This window comes from Triticum aestivum, chromosome 2A (genome assembly GCF_018294505.1).
Source record: "Triticum aestivum cultivar Chinese Spring chromosome 2A, IWGSC CS RefSeq v2.1, whole genome shotgun sequence".
Taxonomy (NCBI): Eukaryota; Viridiplantae; Streptophyta; class Magnoliopsida; order Poales; family Poaceae; genus Triticum; species Triticum aestivum.
The window spans coordinates 2,947,277-2,963,250 of NC_057797.1; the positions used below are offsets into that span (position 1 = coordinate 2,947,277).

General features: G+C 48.5%; 1 protein-coding gene across 1 annotated transcript; it reads right to left on the reverse strand.

Moving 5' to 3' along the window:
• Positions 1 to 409: 409 nt before the first annotated feature.
• Positions 410 to 15,590, reverse strand: LOC123186846 (uncharacterized acetyltransferase At3g50280-like). Its single transcript, XM_044598528.1, has 3 exons — positions 14,854 to 15,590; positions 554 to 1,242; positions 410 to 456 (listed from the first exon to the last, which is right to left on the reverse strand). The coding sequence occupies exons 1-3, from the start codon at positions 15,588 to 15,590 to the stop codon at positions 410 to 412; spliced, it is 1,473 nt and encodes a 490-aa protein (XP_044454463.1).
• Positions 15,591 to 15,974: the final 384 nt, after the last annotated feature.

Here is a 15,974-nt window from a genome sequence, read left to right on the forward strand (position 1 = left end):
CCTGCTCCCTCGCCATGCTCCCATCCGTGCTCCCACTCCATCCTACGGCTGTCTTTTTCTCCTTTTTCTTTCTAATCTAATCATCTTCCCCCCTGATTTTAAGGGGGTGGGGTCGGGCCTTATCTTGTTCCAATTAAATCATGCCACCTATGCGGGAGCACGGATGGGAGCACGTTGGGGGAGCAGGCAAGTCTCGTCCTGCATGCACACACAATGGCCAGCCACACACATTGGCTTGGTCCGGTTATTACTCAACTGACTAACAGCACACACACGTCCCTGCTTGAGTTGCTTCCAAGTTTTTGCAGGCCTCTAGCTGAATTGGCGCATGCCACAACTTATGCGTCCGATTCTTGCTCCATCTGCACGCAACTCGGCCGTCAGACTCGCGGAGCTTTAACGCATGCATCTAACTACCATGCATAATTAGCATTGCCTTGTGCACGTGAACACAACCTGACGTGCACACATAACCACAGCTCAACTACAAGCATAATATAAACATATCTAATCGTATGCACTAATAACAAGATTAGTTCTAACACGCACAAACCCCACCGGTGCACAACACCAGCAAAAATACGAAGTCCCCAGTTCTCCGGTGACGACATTGACACCGATGGGTTCAACAGCTCTTGGTTGGCGACGAGCCTGGCGAGGACATGAGGAGCGAGGCAGACCTCCAGTTCCATGCCCCCGGCCCCTCTGCCGTCCTCAAAAACCGTGATCAACCCGTCCAGCTTGTTTCCCGGGCCAGTCCGGACGCCCAGCGGCCTGCCCCAGCCAAAGTCATTGCCATACACATCAAACCGCGGCGAGCCGCTCAATATCACAATGGCAGGATCTCCACGTAAGTCAGGCGAGTATCTTAAGCTGGGGTTTTTCGACCAAGACACGAGCTCGTCTCTCACCATCGCCTCGTCGACCGAAGCCACGGTACGGTTGAGTAGCCAGGCCGTCCAGCCCAGCCGGCCGTTCCCCAGGATCTCGCCGACTGGGTGCCTAGCAGCTGCTCCTGCAATCGCGTTGCCCACGTAACCTTGTGGAATGCCCTTCACCCGTGTCCTGCATCCGACGGGGAGGAGGAACCTCGTCTCCCGGTCCGGCGCTAGCCCCCGGGCTCGACACACCGCTAGCAGGGCCTGCAAGGACGATATGGTGGCCGTGGCCGTGCCGGCCATCTCGGCATTCGCTTTGGCCTTGAGCTTCTTTATGCTCTCCGGGGAGAAATGGATGGAGCATTCCAAGTATTTGACAAAAAAACTACCACATTAGAACTACCATTTTCAAAAAAATTACTGATAACTACCAATTTTTTTAATTTTGTGACTAAAAACTATCACTTTTGTAAAATGGTCAGTTTAGACGATTTAAACACGTTTATGACATGCAGGACCCACTCGTCAGAGCTGATGTGGCAGCAAAGTCAACTCCGTTTATTTTGACCGTTACATTGACTATTAATACACTAGTAGAAAACAGGCCTATTGTCCCGGTTCATAAGGGCCTTTTGTCCCGCTTCCAGAACCGAGACTAAAGGGTCGTTACTAATGCCCTGACCCTTTAGTCCCGGTTCTAACCAGAACCGGGACAGATGGGCCTCCACGTGGCCTGCGCGCTGAGCCCAGGCAGGAGGGCCTTTGGTCCCGGTTGGTGGCACCAACCGGGACCAATAGGCCTCCACGCGTCAGCATTTCTGTGGCTGGGGTTTTTGTTTTTTTTTTGAAGGGGGGGGGGGGGTTGGGGGTTTTGGGGGGTTAATTTAGGTATATATTGTGTTAGATAGCTAATTAATAGAGAGAAGTGTCCTCTCTTATGTCCGTGCTTGGTCGACACTACGTACTACATACATATAGAGAGGACTAGACATGCTAGCTAGCTAGTAAGCAAACGAAGGAAGGAGAAGATCGTCATGAACATATATGCATACAGAGAGAAGTGATATTGACCACCTCTCCTTCTCCGAGAGATTGGTCAAACAACAAGTTCTCGTATATCTATCCGACACTACCGGCTACATATATACAATAATTATCTCTTACAAATATAATCTCCTAAATTACGGACGCATGGTCCACATAGTATTCTCCGTCTTCAGCGATCACGTGGTCAAGAAATAATGTCGTCAATTCCTCTTGAATTGCTCACATGCGATCTGGTGCTAGGAGTTCATCCCGCATCCGGAACATCTAATTTAAACAAGGGGGTCAATACATATATATATATGAATGAATGAAACTCAACACAAATGATGGTAATAAAATAAAATTGTGAATATTGTTATTTACGCAGTTCATATTGTTCGGCAGAGTAGCCCCCCCCCCCCGGTCACAGGTCGTGTGGCGGATGGACTCGCAGACGTAGTATCCACATAAATCATTCCCTTATTCCTGCCACAACCACTTTACAAGAAAATAGAGGTCAATCAAACTAATAAGCAAGAATGCCAAATGGTTTTGATGAAACTAGCGCTTGAATCACTCTAGGAGCTGCACGGAACATGCTACTATAGTACTTACTTTCGGGTGTCTAAATTCCAGCTCCTTCGGCAGTCCCGGAGCTTTTCTGGTGAATTTTCTCCAAACCCTGCCGGACAAAGAAAACAATTACTTGATATCAGGAAATGAACAAAGTTGCTGATATGGTGTATAATGATCGATTTAACTTACTTCTTGAGGATTTCAGTCATGTCCGCATACTCCTTGGGATCTTTTCGTTTAGAGTCCAAGACAGTTACTACTCCCTGCTCAAGCCTAATCTCTAGGAGAATATAGTGGTACCTGCACACGCATGCATAACTCATCAATTACATTGCTATAACCTGGACTAATATATAAGGGAAACCGAATATGCACAAGACAGTAACACTCACTTGAAGTTGTAAGGAAAGAGTATTATATCTTTGTTTTCATTTATTTTGAATGATCGTAGCAAGTTGGCCTCGGTATCTTCGGGACGATGTTCAACCTCAGTTGCATCTGTGAGATATGTGTTAACGAACCCAATATCACCGATTTGTCTTTTCTTCAATTCAGCGATCTTCAATCTGCATAATATAGTGAGGATAATTATAAATACATGCAATGAAAGAGCTGAACTATATAGATAGACTTAATGACAGAAGTAGTAGTACTTACAGACAGTAGCAGGTGACCGTTGCTTTATCGAGGGCCAATTGATTGAAAAACTGATAGAACTCCTCAAATGGAATAGGCAACAATTCAATTCCAACGAGGTCATGCTCCGGTTTAACTCTCGCATACAAAGTACTCCTCCCCCAGACTCTCTACAGATTTTCAAGTACCAATCATGCAATCTTCGCATCATCGTTATTAGAGATTTTTCATCTTTGACGAGAGGCTTCCCATACTCGTATCTGTGTATCTGCACCTCCATGGGATCATAATGTACATCGTCGGGCAGGTAATCGTCAAGATTGCTATAACCGGGCACCATCCTCGGATCGACGATGTCGCTAGGCACCTTGAGCGGGGGCACGATTGCTTCGCTTGTTCACCGAGCTGGGCAATTTATTTCCCAGCTGGTCGTCGTTCTTTCATCCTTTGATCACTGACTGTACTTCCCGACCGCTCCGCTTCGGCCCATGTCTTTGCAATAATGTGCTCATAGTTGCCTTTCGGCGGAGACTTGGTTGGTTTTGCCAGGGCAGCCAGAGTGCGCTTCACTTTCACCGGATCTACCTTCTCCTCCGGAGGTGGATGTCTCTTTGCTTTCAACCCTTGAAACCAGTCATCCACTTTGGTTCGCGCGATCTTCGCGTTCTCCTACGGGGTCCTCTCGTATGGTAACTTCTGTGGACTCTTCAGAGAAGGACCGAATCTGTATGTCCTCCCACCTCTAGCTGTACTGCTAGACGCCGGCCGAACAGACGGAGCGGCTGTCTTCTTTACTTGCTTATGAGGCGGAGGAGAAGGACTACGACGCGCCGGAGCAGCTGCCGGAGCGACGGCGGGTCTCTTCCGCCCTTGCTGACGAGGCGGAGAAGGAGGAGGCTGGCTACTCGGGCGCGCCAGCGCAGGCGGAGAAGGAGGCAGAGTGCCGCCACGCGCCGGAGAAGGAGCCGACCGAGGGTCCTAATCGTCACTCGCCGAAGGAGGAGGCGGTGGAGGAGGCGAAGTGCCCTGACTCGCCGGAGGAGGAGGAGGAGGCGGAGGCGTCCAGTTCGGAAGGTTGATGAGCTCCTTCCGCCATAGGCATGGAGTCTTCAGAGAAGAACCCAGCCGAGTCTCCCCTTCTCCGGTACGGTGGTCAAGCGGGAGGTCCTCAAATCCCTCCGTTATTTCATCCACCATCACCTTAGCATATCCTTTTGGAATCGGCCAGCAGTGAAAAGTTGCGCCGGGTTCATTAGGAAAAACAGAGCCAACAGCCGCCTTGACCTTCATATTAATCCATTGCGTCATAAGGTGGCAATTTTGAGCCTCCGTGATAGCATCCACGGGATAGCTGGCAGGAGCCGTCAAGACAAGCTCCGGCTGAAGCAGCTCGGTGGAAGCCACACTGCTTCTCTGCTGAGATGGCGGGCTAGCTTCAGGGGAAGCTTCGGCAAGTCGTTTGCTACGATTTGCTTCTCGTTCCTCTATCGCTTGTACCCTTGCGTGCAGCGCATGCAGTTCGGTCTGCTGCACTTTTTTCCTCCTCTCGTGGCTTTTGTAACCGCCTGCGTCCGGAAACCCAGCCTTCCACGGAATGGAGCTTGGCGTGCCTCATGTCCGTCCAGGATGCTCAGGATTTCCGAGGGCCTTTGTGAGCTCGTCGTTCTCTCTGTCTGGAAGGAACGTCCCTTTCTGCGCTGCAGCGATATAGTACCGAAGCTTCTTCAAGGGTATGTCAAGTTGCTCGTCCGTCCAAATGCACTTCCCTGTTACAGGGTCCAAGGTTCCGCCAGCCCCGAAGAACCAAGTCCGGCAACAGTCTGGCCAGTTCATTGTCTCTGGTTCGATCCCTTTTTCAACCAGATCATTCTCAGCCTTGGCCCACTTAGGCCGGGCTACGAGGTAGCCACCTGACCCCGTGCGATGGTGATGCTTCTTCTTCGCAGCATTTTTCTTGTTTGTCGCCGACATCTTCTTACTCTTTTCCGATGTCTTGTTGGCCACAAATGCGGGCCAGTGATCTCTGATCTTCTCATATCTGCCCTTGAATTCCGGTGTCTCTTTTTTATTGACAAACCCATTCAGCTCTTTCTTCCACCTCCTGAATAGGTCTGCCATCCTCTTAAGAGCAAAAGACTTGATTAATTGCTCTTTAACTGGCTTCTCCGGATCGTCCTCTGGTGGTAGGGTGAAATTTGACTTCAGCTCAGTCCAGAGATCATTTTTCTGCATATCATTGACGTAAGACACCTCAGGGTCTTCTGTAGCCGGCTTTAACCATTGCTGGATGCTGATCGGGATCTTGTCCCTAACCAGAACCCCGCACTGAGCAACAAATGCGTTCTTTGTTCGGATGGGTTCAATCGGTTGGCCGTCGGGCGCGATTGCTATGATCTCAAACCTTTCATCCGAGCTCAACTTTTTCTTCGGGCCTCGTCCCTTTACCTCAGTTGTGCTTGATCCGGAGGGCTATAAAAAAAGAATAAAGACTTAATTAATATGTGTACATACCAAAACAATGAATGCATCAATTAGCTAGTCAGCATAGGCTTAACTAATATATATACCTGGCCGGACTCGGTTCGGTCACCGGAGCCGTCATCACGGTCTCCTTCTTGCACCGGCATTAGGTCACCGGAGCCAGCTTCTTCACCCTCTCCTTCCAGACCATCGGTGTCGTTGAGAAACAACGAGACGGCATCACTTCCTTCTGCGGTTATGTCCCTCAACAACGCTTCTTTTGCTTCGTCTCGGGCGGTGTCCATAGTTTCTACAAATATTTACAACATGGCAATTATTATTCAAACATGTCAGATGGATATATTAGTGGCAAACGTAGAACTAGCTAGCTAATCATAGTAAGGAATCATATATATTAATTAGTGGCCTCGACGCTGCTTCTCTAGGGTTTGGGGTGGCCTCATCAACGCTTCAAGGGTTTGGGGTGGCCTCGAAAGAGTTTGTCGGGTAGGGGCGCGACGGGAGGGGGTAGGAGACCGACATCGTTTTTTTCTAGGGTTTTGGTGTCCTCGAGAGTTTTGGTCGACCGAGAGGGTCAGGGGGTGCTCCCGCGGTATAAGTTATCACAGTCGAGAGGGGGTATATATATCGACCGCCCCTCATGTCGAAGTTATCCGAGGGGTATATCGACCCCCGCTCGTGTTGAAGTTATCGGGAGAGGGAATAGAGGAGAAGAAGAAAGGAATAGAGGAGAAGATCGAAGAAAAAAAAGAAGAAAAAGAGAGGAGAAGAAGAAAGGAATAGAGGAGAAGAAGAAAAAATAGAATATATTCTATTTTCTCTTCTTCTCCTCTATCCCTTTGTTCTTCTCCTCTTCTTTTTCTTCTTTTTTCTTCTTCTTATTTATTTCTCCTCTTCTTCCTCTCCTCTTCTTCTCCTTTCTTCCTCTTCTTATTTCCTTTTTCCTCTCATTCTTTTTCTTCTTCTTCCTTTCCTAGGTAGATATATAAAACTTTTCTAAAAATGTAACTTTTGCATATATACATGGAAAAAATGTTATCGGGGAGGGGGTATATCGACCCCCCCCCCCTTGACCCTCTTTTCCTTCTTCTTCCTTCTTCCTTCTTCCTCTTTTCTTCTCCAACACAAAACACATCGTCTCATCTCATCTCATTTCATCCAAAAATAATTCTTTGCATATGAACATTTTTTAAATATTAATGAGCATATGAACATACATATCACCAAAAATAGACCTTTTTCTTGGTAACAAAAAAAATGCAAAAACGAGAATTATACAGCATATACAGAGCATTATACACTGAACATACATACATACATACATACAGTGAGCATATACAGAGCATCATACGGCGACGGCGACGATGGTTGGCGGTGGCGCGCGCTTACGGATGACGTGCGGGGACAACAATGAGAAGGAAATGGGAGGAGGCAGGGGCTCACAGCGCGGGGAGCGGTCGAGGTCGCCGGCCGGAATCGGTGCGGCGGAGGATGAACGGCCTCGGGGATGAGTCGCGGGAGCCGGCGTGGTGCTTCCCCGCAGCGACGGCGACGACGAGCACGGGCGACGGCGATGGCGACGACGGGCGCGGGCGACGATGACGGCGTCGGCGGGGGCGGTGCGGGCGACGACGGGGGCGCGCGGACGGTGTCGGGGCGGCGTGCGGACGGCGCCTGGGCGGCGGGCGGCGTTGGGGCAGCGGACGGCGTCGATTTGGGCAGCCTGGCGGCGTCGATGAGCTCGGCGTCATCGGGCGGACCGGGAGGCAACTGGCGATGAGTTCGTCAAATTTTCCTAAGTGCTACTTATATACCCAGGCCTTTGGTCCCGGTTCGTGGCACAAACCGGGACCAATGCCGCCCTTTAGTCCCGGTTGGTGCCACCAACCGGGACCAAAGGCCTCTTTTCAGCAGCCCAAAGGGCGGAAATCGGCGTCCTTTGGTCCCGGTTGGTGGCACGGCGTCCTTTGGTCCCGGTTGGTGGCACCAACCGGGACTAAAGGGGGGCATTGGTCCCGGTTCGTGGCACAAACTAGGACCAATGCCGCCCTTTGGTCCCGGTTCGTCCCACCAACCGGGACCAATGGCCTTGTGCTGCCCCGCACCCAAAAGTTTAGTCCCACCTCGCTAGTTGAGAGGGCTCGAAAGTGGTTTATAAGCGCTGCTGCGCCCACCCTCTCGAGCTCCTCTCAACTGCAGGCTTTCGGACCTAATATGTCACTGCAATGCCTGTGGGCCTACTGGGCCTGCTGGGGGCCTGAATCCTGGCCCATGGTTGGGTTTCTAGTTGTATTCAGGCCGTGGTGGACCAGTAGGTGGCATTTTTTTCTTTTTTGCTATTTATTTTTTCATTTCTACTTAGAACTAAATACTTATAGTTTTGTAGTGATTTATTTTTTATTTTAGGTCACAAAAATTATAAACTTTCTGTTAGTGGCATTAGTTTTAAAATTTACATAGTTTAAATTTGAATTTTTTAAAATTTGTGTGAATCACTAGTTTATGAATAACTTTACTATAAAAATTTATTTTTGAGTCAATCTTTTTCCTGCTATTTAATATTACTGTGTTTTATCATTATTCTCAATTTGGTAATTTTAGTTAGTCATAACAAATATTATAGGCATTTTTTTTCTTTTTTGCTATTTATTTTTTCATTTCTACTTAGAACTAAATACTTATAGTTTTTTAGTGATTTCTTTTTTCTTTTAGGTCACAAAAATTATAAACTTTTCTGTTAGTGAACATAGATGCAACTATAGAGAAAATTAAACCTAAATTCATAATCAATTTCCATGAATTTCAGAGAAATTCATTATGAATTTAGGTCCAATTTCCTGTATAGGGGCATCTATTTTCACTTTGAGAGGAGCTCAACAACGCAGAGAGGGACGGGCTTATAAACAGGTGTGGGCGCCCTTCGGTTGGCGAGGTGGGACTAAACTCCGGGTGCAACGAGGGCCAACCCTTTAGTCCCGGTTTGTGGCACAAACCGGGACTAATGGTCATGGGCCAGGGGCGAGCCCTATTTTTTTCCAGTTTTTTTGTTTTGTTTTCTGCATTATTTATTTCCTTTTGTTTTTTTCTTTATTTTTTAATTCTTTTTGCTTTTAGTTTTAGAAAAATTATAAACTTTCTGTTAGTGCCATTAGTTTTCAAATTTGAAAACACATTTTTAGTTTTTTTGTTTTCTTTGTTGCTTTATTTATTTTATTTTGTTTCTACTTACAACAAAATACTTATTGTTGCTATTTTTATTTTTTTTTCCAGTTTTTTTGTTTTGTTTTCTATATTATTTATTTTCTTTTGTTTCTTGCTTTATTTTTTAATTCTTTTTGCTTTTAGGTCAGCAAAATTATAAACTTTCTGTTAGTGCCATTAGTTGTAGAAAAATTATAAACTTTCTGTTAGTGCCATTAGTTTTCAAATTTGAATAGTTAAAATTTGAATTCTTTCAAATTTGTGTGAATCACAAGTTTGTGATTAACTTTACTAAAAAAATGAACATAGATGCACCTATAGAGAAAATTCGACCTAAATTCATAGTTTTCAAATGAACTCTGAAAAAGTGGGCATAGCATACTCGTGTGTTACAAATTTGGCATGGTATCATCATAATAGTTGTGGGAGAAAGTCTTCACTTTTTCTTCGTTTGTGTCATTTGCTTATTGCGTCGTAACCATGGATAATCTTCATTGTTTATCAGGATGCCTGGGTCAGCCTTGACATTGAAGGGAGGAATTTCATGAAACTTTTCATAATTTTCAAACATGTCTGTCTTGCCCTCCACTCCCAGGATGTCCCTTTTTCCTGAAAGAACTATGTGGCGCTTTGGCTCATCGTATGATGTATTCGTTTCCTTATCTTTTCTTTTTCTCGGTCTGGTAGACACGTCCTTCACATAGATAACCTGTGCCACATCATTGGTTAGGACGAACGGTTCGTTAGTGTACCCAAGATTTTTCAGATCGACTGTTGTCATTCCGTACTGTGGGTCTACATGTACCCCGCCTCTTGACAGATTGACCCATTTGTACTTAAACAAAGGGACCTTAAAATCTTGTCCGTAGTCAAGTTCCCATATGTCCACTATGTAACCATAATATGTGTCATTTCCCTTCTCGGTTGTTGCATCAAAGCGGACACCGCTGTTTTCGTTGGTGCTCTTTTGATCTTGGTCAATCGTGTAAAATGTATTCCCATTATCTCGTATCCTTTGTAAATCAATACAGTCATAGATGGTCCCCTAGACAACAAGTACAACTCATCACAACAGTGTTGTCACCTCTGAGACGTGCTTCCAACCAACTGCTGAAAGTCCTAATGTGTTCACATGTAATCCAGTCGTTGCACTGCTCTGGGTGTTTGGAGCGCAGACTGTTCTTGTGTTCATCGACATACGGGGTCACCAAGGTAGAGTTCTGTAGAACTGTGTAGTGTGCTTGAGACCAAGAATGCCCGTCCCTGCATATTATTGAGTCCGCTCCTAGCGTGCCTTTTCCAGTCAGTCTCCCCTCATACCGCGATTTAGGGAGACCTATCTTCTTAAGGCCAGGAATGAAGTCAACACAAAACCCGATGACATCCTCTGTTTGATGGCCCATGGAGATGCTTCCTTCTGGCCTAGCGCGGTTACGGACATATTTCTTTAGGACTCCCATGAACCTCTCAAAGGGGAACATATTGTGTAGAAATACGGGCCCCAGAATGACAATCTCGTCGACTAGATGAACTAGGACATGCGTCATGATATTGAAGAAGGATGGTGGAACACCAGCTCGAAACTGACAAGACATTGCGCCACATAACTCCTTAGCCTTGGTACGATTTCTGGATCAATCACCTTCTAAGAGATTGCATTGAGGAATGCACATAGCTTCACAATGGCTAATCGGACGTTTTTCGGTAGAAGCCCCCTCAATGCAACCGGAAGCAGTTGCGTCATAATCACGTGGCAGTCATGAGACTTTAGGTTCTGGAACTTTTTCTCTGGCATATTTATTATTCCCTTTATGTTCGACGAGAAGCCAGTCGGGACCTTCATACTGAGCAGGCATTCAAAGAAGATTTCTTTCTCTTCTTTCGTAAGAGCGTAGCTGGCAGGACCTTCATACTGCTTCGGAGGCATGCCGTCTTTTTCGTGCAAACGTTGCAGGTCCTCCCGTGCCTCAGGTGTATCTTTTGTCTTTCTATACATGCCCAAGAAGCCTAGCAGGTTCACACAAAGGTTCTTCGTCACGTGCATCACGTCTTTTGAAGAGCGGACCTCTAGGTCTTTCCAGTAGGGTAGGTCCCAAAATATAGATTCTTCTTCCACATGGGTGCGTGTCCCTCAGCGTCATTCGGATCAGCTAGTGCGCCGGGACCCTTTCCAAGGACTACGTGTAAATCATTGACCATAGCAAGTACGTGATCACCGGTACGCATGGCGGGCTTCTTCCGATGATCTGCCTCGCCTTTGAAATGCTTGCCTTTCTTTCGACATTGATGGTTGGTCGGAAGAAATCGACGATGGCCCAGGTACACATTCTTCCTACATTTGTCCAGGTATATACTTTCAGTGTCATCTAAACAGTGTGTGCATGCGTGGTATCCTTTGTTTGTCTGTCCTGAAAGGTTACTGAGAGCGGGCCAATCGTTGATGGTCACGAACAGCAACGCCTTTAGGTTAAATTCCTCTTGTCTGTGCTCATCCCACGTACGTACACCGTTTCCATTCCACAGCGGTAAAAGTTCTTCAACTAATGGCCTTAGGTACACATCAATGTCGTTGCTGGGTTGCTTAGGGCCTTGGATGAGAACTGGCATCATAATGAACTTCCGCTTCATGCACATCCAAGGAGGAAGGTTATACATACATAGAGTCACAGGCCAGGTGCTGTGATTGCTGCTCTGCTCCCCAAAAGGATTAATGCCATCCGCGCTTAAAGCAAACCATACGTTCCTTGGGTCCTTTGCAAACTCATCCCAGCACTTTCTCTCAATTTTTCTCAACTGCGACCCGTCAGCGGGTGTCTCAACTTCCCGTCTTTCTTATGGTCCTCACTGTGCCATCGCATCGACTTGGCATGCTTTCCGTTTCTGAACTGACGTTTCAACCATGGTATTATAGGAGCATACCACATCACCTTCGCAGGAACCCTCTTCCTGTGGGGCTCGCCGTGAACATCACCAGGGTCATCTCGTCTGATCTTATACCGCAATGCACCGCATACCGAGCATGCGTTCAGATCCTTGTATGCACCACGGTATAGGATGCAGTCATTAGGGCATGCATGTATCTTCTCCACCTCCAATCCTAGAGGGCATACGACCTTCTTTGCTGCGTATGTACTGTCAGGCGATTCGTTATTCTTTGGAAGCTTCTTCTTCAATATTTTCAGTAGCTTCTCAAATCCTTTGTCAGGCACAGCATTCTCTGCCTTCCACTGCAGCAATTCCAGTATGGTATCGAGCGTGTTGCCATCTTCGCAATTGGGGTACAACCCTTTTTTGTGATCCTCTAACATGCGATCGAACTTCAGCTTCTCCTTTTGACTTTCGCATTGCGTCCTTGCATCGACAATGACCCGGCGGAGATCATCATCATCGGGCACATCATCTGGTTCCTCTTGATCTTTAGCAGCTTCACCTGTTGCAGCATAATTGGGCACATCGTCTGGTTCCTCTTGATCTTCACCAGCTCCCCCCGTTGCAGCATCACGGTATTCAGGGGGCACATAGTTGTCATCGTACTCTTCTTCTTCGTCGTCTTCCATCATAACCCCTATTTCTTCCGTGCCTCGTCCAAACATTATAGTGTGGCATGAAACCCTTGTAAAGCAGGTGGGAGTGAAGGATTTTCCGGTTAGAGTAAGACCTCGTATTCCCACATTCAGTGCATGGACAACACATAAAACCATTCTGCTTGTTTGCCTCAGCCGCATCGAGAAACTCATGCACGCCCTTAATGTATTCGAAGGTGTGTCTGTCACCGTACATCCATTGCCGGTTCATCTGCGTGCATTATATATAATTAAGTGTCCAAATTAATAGAAGTTCATCATCACATTAAAACCAAAGTACATACATAGTTCTCATCTAACAACATATAGCTCTCCAGAGCATCTAATTAATTAAACCATACATTGAAACTATGTAAAACATTTTAATGCAAAAATAAAAGGCGATCATAATCGCAACCAAGGTAACAATTGATCCAATGGCATAATGATACCAAGTCTCGGTATGAATGGCATATTTTCTAATCTTTCTAATCTTCAAGCGCATTGCATCCATCTTGATCTTGTGATCATCGACGACATCCGCAACATGCAACTCCAATATCATCTTCTTCTCCTCAATTTTTTTATTTTTTCCTTCAAGAAATTGGTTTCTTCTTCAACTAAATTTAACCTCTCGACAATAGGGTCGGTTGGAATTTCCGGTTCACATACATCCTAGATAAATAAAATCTATGTCACGTTGGTCGACATAATTTTCATAAACAATAAATGAACCAATAGTTATAAAGATAATATATATACCACATCCGAATCATAGACAGGACGAGGGCCGACGGGGGCGGATACCAAAACCATCGCACTATATAAGATGCAATAATAAAAGTAAGAAAATGATGCAAGTATCTATCTAAACATACAAGTAAGAATATTTTTCCTTTCAGAAAGAAGATAAGAACAAGAGGCTCACCACGGTGGTGTCGGTGATGAGATCGGCGCGGGTGATCGACGGCGGTGAAGACGGGGGTGGGGCGTGACGGACCGCTAAATCTAGAGAAATCTCGAGGAAAATGGAGCTTTGAGGTCGAGCTTCGAGAGGACAAAACTTAACTAGTTTGGCTCGGGCATTTCATCGAACACCTCATGTGTATAGGAGGTGAGCTAGAGCACCACAAACCCCTCCCCTCGCCGGCCAGAGAAAAACAGAGCACTGCAGTGCTCTGCTCGCGGGCGAGGGTATATATAGGCACCTCATTGGTCCCGGTTCGTGGCATGAACCGGGACTAAAGGGGAGCCTTTGGTCCCGGTTTAGGCCACCAACCGGGACCAATGGTGGTGGGCCAGGAGCCAGGCCCATTGGTCCCGGTTCGTCCCACCAATCGGGACCAAAAGGTCCAGACAAACCAGGACCAATGGCCCACGTGGCCCGGCCGGCCCCCTGGGCTCACGAACCGGGTCCAATGCCCCCATTGGTCCCGGTTCTAGACTGAGCCGGGACTAATGGGCTGACCCGGCCTGGACCTTTGCCCCCTTTTCTACTAGTGTTACAAGTGGGGCCCACCTGTCAGCATCAATCATTACGCAATTCCTCCCACTTTCCAGTCTCTGAAGTGAGCCGGAGCAACAGGAATCGGCGTCCGCGGTGGACCATGCTGAGCTGCGCGGCGGCGTAACTCCTGGGCGGCCCGTGCCCGCCGTCGGCGTGGGTGAGGAGGCCCGTGGACATGGCGAAGGCGTAAACGCGCCTTCGAAGTCCGGGAGGCGCGCCATCTCGCCGGTGACGGGGTTGCAGACGAAGCGGGCAAGCCTCATCGGGTCGGAGCAGCACCAGCGCTCGTACACCTGGTCGAGGACCTCGAAAGGGGCGGCGGTCGGGGCCCGGCCCTCGAACATTTCAAAGGCCTTGGCGCGGTTCTTGTAGGCGCCGAGCAGGAGGAGGCCATGGCCGCTCGCGGCGAGGACGCCGCTGCCAAAGACGTTGATGAAGCGGCGGTCGGCGGCCGGGAGGGCGTCCAGAGCGAAGGCCCGCTTGAGGACGGTGACGCGGGAGGGGAGCGGGGGCGGGGCGAGCGAGAGGGACGCGCCTCGCGCCGATTCCTCCAACGTCGAGATCTGGTAGACCATCGCCCAGGCGGGGCGCGACGCGGCGGTGGAGTGGGAGCGGCGGAGGGGGCCGGAGAGGTGGCGGAGAATCTCGCCGGAGGACTCGGTGGTGGTCGATTTGGTAGTGGAAATGTAGCTAGCGAGCGAGGACCGAGGGGTGCGTGAGGTGGTGGTGGAAGAGAGAGAAAGGAGAAGGAGGAGGAAGAAGAAGAGTGACGCTAACAGGTGGGCTCCACTTGTAATAACAGTCAACGTAACGGTCAAAATAAACGAAATTGACTTTGCCGCCACGTCAGCCCTGACGGGTGGTCCCCGGATATCATAAACGTGTTTAAATCGTCTAAACTGACCATTTTAGTCACAAAATTAGAATATTTTCGTAGTTATGAGTCATTTTTTTGAAAATGGTAGTTCTATGAGACGGTAAACTCGAGCATTCCTGCACCGGCGGGCACTCAAACCGCCTCGCCATGCCCTGCATCTTGGCAAAGGGCAGAGGGATCGGCACGGGGCAGCCGTCGTGGAACCACCTTTCGAATGACAATGGCGCTGCTGTGAATATGTTTCTGCTATTGCCGTCGTGGCCGCTTCGGATCATCTTCGACCATGTGTTGAAGAGGTCCCACAACGTCGTGCCGTCCGCGGCCGCGTGGCTGAGCGACATGGCGACGAAGACGCCGTCGGCGAGCTCAGTGACCTGTACGGCCAGGAGCGGCCGGCTGGGGTCAACGGCCGCGTCCGTGCTAAGCATCCCTTTGAGAGGGAAGAAAGAGGAGACAACGCGCGGGATGACCCGGAGCGGGCCGGAGATGTCGGATACGTCGACCTCGGGCGCCACGGCATGGACGAATTTGGCACCTTCGTCCCCACAGCAGAGCGAGATCGTCAGACCCTTCGGAGCGCCGGCACTGGCCGCTGGCGCGACGGCGAAGCGGCAGGCAAGGGGGTAGAAGCGGCCCAAGGCGCGTGCGAAGGACGACGCGAGGTGTTGGACGCAACTGGCCGGAGGCTTGGGTAGGAGGACTCCTTCCTGGATGTAGCCCACGGTGATGCGCCGCAGGTCCCATGGCGTGAGGTGGACGGTCTGAGGCTCCGGCGACACTGAGCTCTTCTCATACTCCGGCTTGACCATGCGTCTGGAGATGATCTGGACACCACCGCCTTCCATTTGGCTCGCCGCCGAGAATGTGAGTTTGAGGAGCTCGATTGTGTGTGTGTGTTCTGTCTTGTGTGCGTTAGGATGGGGGATATACATTAAGGGAGGCCATGTTAGCCCATGTGGACAGCAGGGATCCGGATCACATGAATATAGAAAGCACGTCAAGAAAATATGAAATTAAGCAGTTCGTTGAATACGAGGTAGAAAAACATCAAAACTCGGCGACGGCGTAGAGACTTGACCAAGCAAGAAGCAACTCAGCTAAAATATGACGCAAAGACTTGACCAAGTAGACCCACCTAGACCAACGACGACAAAGACTTGTGAGCACTAGTAGAAAAAGGGTCAAACGTGAAGCACATTAGTGCCGGTTTGTATTTGAGCCGGCATTAA

What these genes read in the sequence shown, in the direction of transcription:
- LOC123186846 (XM_044598528.1), bottom strand. Translation starts at nt 15,590, where the DNA reads ATGGAAGGCGGTGGTGTCCAGATCATCTCCAGACGCATGGTCAAGCCG. An exon ending in CCGCCGGTGCAGGAATGCTC is followed by an intron (nt 1,243 to 14,853) that starts GAGTTTACCGTC and finishes CAAATACTTGGA; the next exon opens with ATGCTCCATCCATTTCTCCC. An exon ending in TGGTGTTGTGCACCGGTGGG is followed by an intron (nt 457 to 553) that starts GTTTGTGCGTGT and finishes TGTGCACGTCAG; the next exon opens with GTTGTGTTCACGTGCACAAG.